The 9,409-nt window shown below is 37.7% G+C and overlaps 1 protein-coding gene across 1 annotated transcript; it reads left to right on the top strand.

Moving 5' to 3' along the window:
* The first annotated feature begins 732 nt into the window (after nt 1–732).
* On the top strand, nt 733–2,735 carry LOC142178868 (uncharacterized). Its single transcript, XM_075248647.1, has 2 exons — nt 733–777; nt 2,406–2,735. Exons 1-2 carry the CDS (start codon nt 733–735, stop codon nt 2,733–2,735), a joined length of 375 nt encoding a protein of 124 aa, XP_075104748.1.
* Nucleotides 2,736–9,409: the final 6,674 nt, after the last annotated feature.

Here is a 9,409-nt window from a genome sequence, read left to right as displayed (position 1 = left end):
GAATATGAGCTAAAGAGTTGAAAATCAACTCAAGAAGGAGTAATTTTGGATAGGGACCAAAATGAGGCTAAAATGGCACAATGTAGACCGCACAATATTGAGTGCGGTCGCAGAACTTGAAGAGACCCTATGACAGAAATTCCTTTGCAAAGTGTGGACCGCACAATTCTTGTGCGGTCGCAGAAGATAAGGTTCAGAGAGATGGGATTTTAGGTCATGAGGAAATGTGGACCACACCATTATTGTGCGGCCGCAGAATGAAGAGCGCGAGCGCACTTAGAAATGTGTGGTCCGCAGAAGTCCCACAATGCCAAAGCCCAAGGTCAAGAAGTACGGACTACACTATAATTGTGCGGCCGCAAAAGCAAGGGTGCGGCCGCACTCAGAAATGTGCGGTTCGCAGAAGCTGAAGAAGTGCAACTGCAACTCAGAATTGTGCGGCCGCAGAACTAGAACCTGTCAAGCTAAGTCTCAATGTGGGGACCACACACAGAATTGTGCGGCCGAACAACCTCCGCAGGGGCAATTTTGTCAGATATTTTTAGCTTAGTATAAATAGAACTTTTGTCATTTTTAGGTCAAAATACGAGAGCCGAGGCTGAGATGGTTTTGACATGTTCAGAGAAGAAGCATTGATACTCCTGTTAGGATGTGTGAGAGGTTGGCCATGGCGAGTTTGAGAAGAGGTCGAGGTAGGCCTAAGAAGTACCGGGAGAGGTGATTAGACAGGATATGGTGCTGCTTCAGCTTACTGAGGACATGACCCTTGATAGGAAGGTGTGAGGGTCGATGATTAAGGTAGAAGGTTAGTGGGTAGTTTTTAGTTGCTCGCTGATAGTTTTAGTAGTACACATGTACCTTCATATTCTTAGATTTTTATTATGTTATGTGGTTTTGTTCGACTCAGGTATTGTATTCTCTGTTACTATTATTTGGTACTACTTATCCTTTATCTCTCTCCTTTTTTTTTCTCTTCCCTTTTTCTTCCTTTCTTGCTTTCCTCTTCTTCTTATTACCCTTCCTGAGCCGAGGGTCTATTGAAAACAACCTCTCTACCTACTAGGTAGGGGTATGATCTGCGTACAGACTACCCTCCCTTGACCCCACCTGGTGGGAACATACTGGGTTTGTTGTTGTTGTTAGGTCAAATTTTGTAAGTTGGGAGCACCTCAGCCGTTTTTATTTACTGTACTGGGTAACATTGTACTAGATTAGCTTTCAAACATTAGATTTTCTTACCTTAATCAAGTATTATGAATTCTATCTTAGTTTCTTCTTTAATTTCTTCATTTTTTATGAGTAGCTAAATTTCTAGCTAGGGTTGTGACCCAACCCTATTGTGGGTACTTGATGGGTGTTTGGTTTAGGGCTTATTTTTATTTGGGTTAGTGATATTTAGCCTAGTTCTGTCTTGAATTTAAGAATTAATGGTTGCAAACATTGATTCATGCCTATTGACCTAGCCTTTACTTGAGAAAGAGAGATTAAGTCTAGAAAAACTTGGCTAACAAGGAATTGGGGTGAACTCAAGAAAATGATAGCCCCAATTAAAAGGTTGAATCTAGAGATAGTAAGACCCGACTTGAGCATTTATCACTTGTTTTGTGCAATACCCATTTGGACTTGAGAAAGCCAAATTGGGCAAAATCGCTCTAACTGCCGAGAGGCATTGAGTGGGTAATTGCGTGTGATTGCTATATTACAATTCCGACTAATCAAACTTGCCCTATAGTTTACAACCCGTTAGGTAACCACCTAGGTGGAAGTCACGACCCTAGATCTTTTATTAACTTGAAAAACAACAATACCAAAAATATTGTTCTCTTAGCTTTTCAATTGCAAACATTAGCATAGTCATTAGAAGTAGAAAGAAATAACCAAATATGTGGAAGTGCAATCTTGGGCATATCATACAGTCACACTAGGTGTATACCTAATCCAAAATCTAACTTCATGTGGATTCGACCCCAAATTGCGTTGGGTTTTTATTATTGCTTCAACTGACTTACAATCTATATTTATGGTGTGAGTTTGGGCGACATCAGATGTCATTGCACGATATTATGGAGGTTGAAATTTTTGATGTGTGGGGAATTGATTTTATGGGTCCGTTTCCCTCGTCTAGTGGGCGTAAGTACATTTTGGTAGCCGTTGACTATGTGTCGAAGTGGGTGAAGGCCCTCTCTTCCTACCAATGATTCCAAGGTTGTGGTTAACTTTGTGAAAAAATATATCTTTACAAGGTTCGGCACTCCAAGAGTGATGATAAGTTATAGGGGCACCCATTTCTATAACAAACTATTGGATAATGTCTTAGCAAAATACGGGTCAGACATAAGGTTGCAACCGCTTACCATCCTCAGATTAGTGGACAAGTTGAAGTCTTAAATAGAGAGATAAAGTAGATTCTGGAGAAGACGGTTAGTGCAAGTAGGAAAGATCGGGCTGCAAAGCTTGACGATGCTCTATGGGCATACCAGACCGCCTATAGAACTCCAATCGGAACCTCCCCTTACAAGCTGGTTTATGGGAAAGCATGCCATTTACCGGTGGAACTTGAGCACAAGGCCTATTGGGCGATGAAGAAGCTGAACTTTGATGCAGAATTAGCAGGTAGAAAGCGGTTGATGCAATTGAATGAGTTTGATGAGTTTCGCTTGCACGCGTATGAGAATGACAAGTTATATAAAGAAATGACCAAGCGCTGGCATGATAAGCATATCCACCGCCGCTAGTTCGAACCGTGCCAATTGGTTCCCTTGTTAAATTCAAGGTTGAGACTCTTTCCGGGAAAGCTCAAATGGAGATGGTCGGGCCCGTTTGAGGTAGTGAGAGTCACTCCGCATGGTGCAATTGAGTTGCGCATCTTAGGTGGCGAGAGAACGTTCTTAGTGAACGGAAAAAGAGTAAAGCACTATTATGGAGGTGACTTTGATCGTCATAAGTCGAAGGTGTTACTTGCCAATGATTAGACGAGATTCTGTGTCGTGCCACGACGTTAAATCAGACGCTTGTTGGGAGGCAACCCAGTTTTACTACTTTATTTTATTTTTATTTTTATTCTATTATTTTTGTAGTGTTTGTTTTGATTTGTAGGATTACTAGCATAGAAAGTAAAGCCATTGTAAGAGTGCAGAAGCGATCTAGATAGTGAGAACTAAATGTGGGGTGGCCACACAAAGGACCATTCCTGGGGGAAGTCTGAGTACCTCTTGAGCCGCTATTTCTCCGGCCTTTGGCCTTTCAGGGAGTTTCTTATCCACCCTCGTTATTGTTTTGCTTTATTTGTGCATTGGGGACACTACACTCCTTTAAGTGCGGGGTGGGAAATTTCTCTATTTGTAGTAGTGTGTTAGAAAAATTTTAACTTCTTATTTTTATTTTTGTAGTTGTGTAGTATTTTAGTAGCTCCTAAGAAAAATCGAAAAAAAAGGTAGAAAAAATTAACTTTTTTTGACGATGGATCTCATAGACAGTTTTCTTGAGGGATTTAAGTCTAAAGAAAAAGGACAAAAAGATTTTCTTCATAGGTAGTGTAGTAATTCCCCTTTGATTTTTTTGTGCCGCGGTTCTTTTCCAAGGATTTTGTTTGAACCGGGTGCATTTAGTTTTATTTTTTTAGGAGTAGGAGCCATTGTGCTATGAATTGAATTGAAGCAATATCTCTTGACTTTGTTATGCCTTGAGAATAGTGAGTACTTTGGTTGAGACACTTAGGCTCAGTTCTTGACTCTTGTATAAGTACCTTAAATTGTATGATCTTAACTTTGCTTAACTGCTTTGACTAGAGTGTCTTGATGAGTCCAATCCTGAGTGAGTTATGTGCCATGTGTGTGTGAGGTTTGTGTGTTATTCTGTGCATTGTATTTGATGTCTAGAACTTATCCCGTGTGTTTACAAAGAAAAATAGTAGTTTTGTTCAGCCTTGGAAGTGATATAGGCGTTTCTTTGTTGAGCCAGATATATATATATTTTACCCGCCTAATTATTATGTATCGTAGTTAACTCTTTGAGCCTGTAATCCTATTTCTTTGGCAACCATATTAGAAGCCTTACCCATTTGTTTGAATTAACCATATATTTGGATCTTTTCAACTCTCATGAGCATTTGAATTGTAATGAACTTTGTAAAAGTTAAAGTGTGGGGTGGTTGGTTTGGCTTTTGAATGGAACTAATGAAATAAGGAGAAAGGTGCACTATTTTTAAAAAGTAAGAGCCATTTGAATTGAAAAAGAAAGAAAAAAAATAGTTGCATTGCTGTGAAAAATATTCCTTGATAGTGGTGACTTTTGATGTAATTGTGCTTAAAGAAGTATGGAGTTAATATACATTGATGTGAAGGTAGAGTTATGGTTTGACATAAGTGTGAGGTTTTAAATATTAAAGTGTATGTATTAATGTGCTTAGGGAGATGTAGTCACTCTTATATCCAAATGTATTCTACCCGACCCATAGCCTACATTACAACCAATTAAAGTCCTACTTGATCCTAAACTGAATGAACTCGATTAGTAGAGTAGTACACTACGGGAAAGCCTATGGTGCATCCTTTTGTGTCATATGAATGTTATTTCTAAGAGTGGGTGAATTATTTCTATTTTGAGTTCCTAATTGTTCTTAAATTTTATTGTGTGTGGAACTACTCTCTTTTGTTGTGTGAGGGCACTTAATTCATGAAGGAAAGGTAATGTTATTGAACTCTATGTTAGAGTAAGTGAGTGAGTTGTGAATAATGCGTGGTACTTGTGAGTCCAATCTTGAGGTGAAAATGTTACGCACTTGTGCTTAGTCTATTTTAGAGATTCTTGGTGTGATGAGCTAGGAGAATTATTTAAAAAGGTCGTGTCTATATAAAGTGTAGTTTGATTGCTCGAGAACGAGCAATGGTTTAAGTGTGGGGTATTGATGGTAGGCTATAATTGCATATTTTAATCGCTTATTATACTTTAATTTGCTACACTTTAATTGAGTTTGAACTTTAATTGCTAGTGTTTTGCGCTAATTGCATGTTTTATGCCTTGTAGGAGTGATTCTGAGCTATATAGATGTTATGGAACGAATTCGAGCTATTTGGAGCTTTGAATTCTGAGTAAAAGCCCAAGGGATTAAGCTGGGATCGTGATCGAGGGTCCAGGATGAATTCTGGACGTCAAAATTTAAAGAAGAAGCAATTGCTGAAGAAATGCACTAGTGTGAGGCACTGTGCGTCGCACAATGCGACGCATTAGTGTGATTTTATGTCAGAAATTTCCTAAGTTGGTCTGACATGAAAAAGCACTAGTGCGACGCACGGGGCCACGAATAATGCGATGCATGAAAAGCAATAAGTTTGCAAGTTTTCCTATTTTGGCTAGGAAAAGGAGATTTCATCTTGGCCAAACCCTACTTGGTATAAATACATGTAAAAACGTTATTTTGAGGACTTTTGACATACCTTAGACCTAAGGAGACTATTTTGGAAGGAGAGAAGACATTGGGAACATTCTTTGGAGGAGAAAATGACCGAGTTCTTCATTCCTTCATCTTTTCTTTGTAATTTGTTTATGCAAAATACTTGAAAAGTTGTTACTACGAACATGAGTGTCTAAGCACTCTAGTTTCTAAGGTTGTGGTTGACATGATTGTTAACGTTTATTAAGTACGTCTTCGTTGATTCGGATTATTATCTTGTGGTTGTTTCTTTAATTCTAGTTTTAACTTGTGAATTGTTGTAGCTACCAATTCACCATACTATCTATGCTACGCTTGGGAAAGTTGTGTTTAGATTAGAGTAGTATTGAGAGAGCTTGTTTTTGAACCCGTGGCCCGGGGAAAGATTTTGCGATTAGGATAGGAATATACGTAATGGTCTTGCTTAGTTAAATACCGTATTATATCTGTTCATGATAGACTCAATACCATAGGAATATATGATTGATATATTATGGACAAGTGAGTAGTATTGTGGGAAGATGCTGTTCATATAAACGATCCGGTTAATTAGCAACCATAGATAATCTGGATTGACAAGTGTGATTATTGAACGTAATAGGATTGATAAACCAACCACAACCTCAGAATTTTCATCTCCTCTGAATTAAAATCTCATCATATACATTTGCACTCTTAATAAATTAGTTGTTACTTGTTTAATTTTTGAAATAGTAGATTAATAGAAAAACATCACTCTTGATTATCTTGGACAATTAACTAATTTTAGTTTGCTTAGTTAACGATTGATCTAAGTCTCTGTGGGTTCGACATCCGACTTTCGAGTCACTTTATTACTTGACGGCCACGTATACTTGCGTGTACTTGGGGAACCAATGCACTAATTCATCTCAAATGATTCACCATTGTTCTTTTCCCTCAACGAATTAATTAAGTTTAAAAAATATTAGATTCTCACCCCGAAGTGGTGTGGTGACCGAATGGATGAGATTCGTTCACTGATAACGAGAGATTTTCAAATTTTAGCCCTAAAAATGGAGAAACTTCTGGTGGGAGTATTTTCTCTTTTAATAGGTAATACCCAACAAAATTCAGATTAATTAACTAGTGAGTTTCGGACACCAAATGAATAAACTGAACAACATATAGATTCTCAAGGGCCAATAAAAATTATAAAATGTAAAATTGATAAAGTATCTACACAAATCTTTTGTGAAAGTTATCTTTTGATGGTCAAATAACCTGTCAGTTAGTTGGTGCATATGTGCACTATAAGACCATTATACCCTGCTTCTTATGCCTTAGACGAAATACATTCTCATTTCTTCTTCTCTCTATCTTCTCAATTGTTGTTTCTACTCTATCATTAGCTACAATTCAACATGGTATTAGAGCGGGAATCACTAGGACTGTAATTCCGATCAATTTTCCGCTGAAACTCATATCTAACAAATTTCAATTCCGAGCAGCCATGACAGAGAATGAGGTCAGCTCGCTAGATCACAACCATTTGCTATTTCTACAAACTTCACACACTCCAGAACATGTCTTAATTCCACTCAAGCTCACAAGATCAGAAAACTACGCACTGGTGGAGCAGAGCGATGAAATTGTACTCCGGGGAAAGAGCAAGCTTGGATTTGTGGATGGATCCTGTGTGAAAAGCATGTATAGAGGTGAATTGGCGGCGGAATAGGAGAAATAAAATGCAATTGTCCTCTTGTGGATTGGTAGTACTGTCTCAATGAATCGATGTCATGTATCGTATATGCATTCATTCCGGTCATTGAGCCCGAATTGAGGATTGATTGATCTAAACCAAAGACTTGGCATCAAATGCAAAAAATGGTGTGGAATGATTTCCTAAAGATATTTGATAGGTAACATTTGACGAGAATGTATCACATTTGGACTGCTATTGCAACTCTAAGGTAGGGAATTGATTCTATCACTAGTCACTATTCTAAGATGAAGGATCTATGGTATGAACTAGATGTATTAGCACCTTTGATTGCGAAGAGTCAAGGCCTTCTATCGAACACTTGAAGAACATTCGTCTGCTGCAATTTCTTATGGGGCTAACTGAAAGCTATGGTAATATTTGAAGTAATGTTTTAGCTAAAATACCAGTGATCATTGTGAATGAAGCCTATGCAATAATCACATAAGAGTAAAGCCAAAGGAGTTTGGGAGTCACAAATACACTAAAGGATCCACTCACAATTTGGCAGGAAGAGGTCATGAATTCAAATCTAAGAAACTAGGATAATTTGTGATTACTGTGGTTATAAAGTACATCTCAAAAAAATTGTTATCAAATAGTAGGGTATCCGCCAGATATCAAAAGCAAGAGGAAAAATCAAAGTGCAGGGGGTAAGACCTATGTGAACAATGCAACCAATGAGGAAAGCAAGCACCTATGATGCCAACACAAGGAAACTTCTTTACTGAGGATCAATACAAGCAACTGGTAAATTTATTGCAGAATACTACCACAAATGACTGCTCCACAAATACTAGATGTATTATCACTTTAATGACAAATGCAGCTGCAAATGACCAGGTTTAGATAGTGGACTCAGGTGCAACTCACCATGTGACTATATTCTAGATAATCTTAGGAGTGCAGATCATAAAACATATGGAGTTCAAATGTTCAATTACCTACATGTAGTATAGCAGACATAACACATACATGAGATTCAGTATTTCTAGGGAATAACTATTGAGGGTGTTCTGTATGTGCCAGATTTTAAATTTAACCTATTATTAGTGTCAAAACTTACTAGGCAACTGGGTTGCTCAGTTGGTTTTTACCCTAATTTCTGTATATTTCAGGGGCTCTACAATGGTAAGGTAATGGATATTGGTAGAGAAAACAATGGGTTATACTTACTAAAGGAGAATCTACCAGTAGCAACAACAAGGTTTCTAAAGGAAAATGGAGAAACAACACTGTGGCATTTGAGATTGGGTCATGCATCATTAAAGTCTATGCAACACATTCTAGAATTAAAGAATAAAGTGCATAATAGAGTGAAGAACAATTGTGAGGTGTGCCCTTTGGCAAAGCAATGTTGATTGCAATTTCCGGTAAGTAGCACCAGGTCAAGTAGTTATTTTTAGCTTATTCATATGGATGTTTGAGGACCTCATAAGGTACCTACATATGACAGAAAGCATTGTTTTATTACCAGAGTAGATGACTATAGCAGGTTTACTTGGGTGTACTTAATACAGTCTAAATGTGAAGTAGTTATTGTAATAAAGTAATTTCTTGCAATAATTAGAAATTAGTTTGAAACACAGTAAAGGTTTTTAGATCATATAACGGATTGAGTTTTTTAACTCTCAATGCAATGACATGTTTGTTTCTCTAGGAATTATACATCAAAGTAGTTGCCCATACACTCCACAAAAAAATGGGGTGGTTAAACGAAAGCATAGGCATATCTTGGAGTTTGCCAGATCTTTAAAATTTCACAGCTCAATTCTTTGGATATTCTGGGGTGATTGTGTGTAAACAACAATGTATTCGATAAATAAACTTCCCACTGGTGTATTGCAAGGCAGATCACCTTATGAATTTCTCCATGGAAGACCAGCCAAGATATATTACCTAAAAGGTATTTGGCTGCTTATGTTATGCGAGCAATTTGCCAAAATGTAACAAATTCATAGCTAGGGAAAGAAATACAGTCCTTATTGGATACTCAGAAACACCAAAAAGCTATAGGCTGCATGATCTGGAGAATAAAAATATTTTTGTTAGTAGAGATATGGTGTTTAAGGAACTTAGTTTTCCTTTTGAAGAAGATGCAGACTCAGACACTTCAGAGGATCTGTTCACTTCTCAACAATCTTTTAAAGAGACTGGTGTACAATAACCACATGCAACTATAATACCAGCTACATAACAAGACATGCACATACCCACTGATGCAAGCAATACTGTAAAAGTAGAAACTGCCAGTAATG

This window comes from Nicotiana tabacum, unplaced genomic scaffold, assembly GCF_000715075.1.
Source record: "Nicotiana tabacum cultivar K326 unplaced genomic scaffold, ASM71507v2 Un00011, whole genome shotgun sequence".
NCBI lineage: Eukaryota > Viridiplantae > Streptophyta > Magnoliopsida > Solanales > Solanaceae > Nicotiana > Nicotiana tabacum.
Note: the sequence above shows the minus strand (reverse complement) of the source record. Positions and strands in the feature narration are given on the sequence as shown.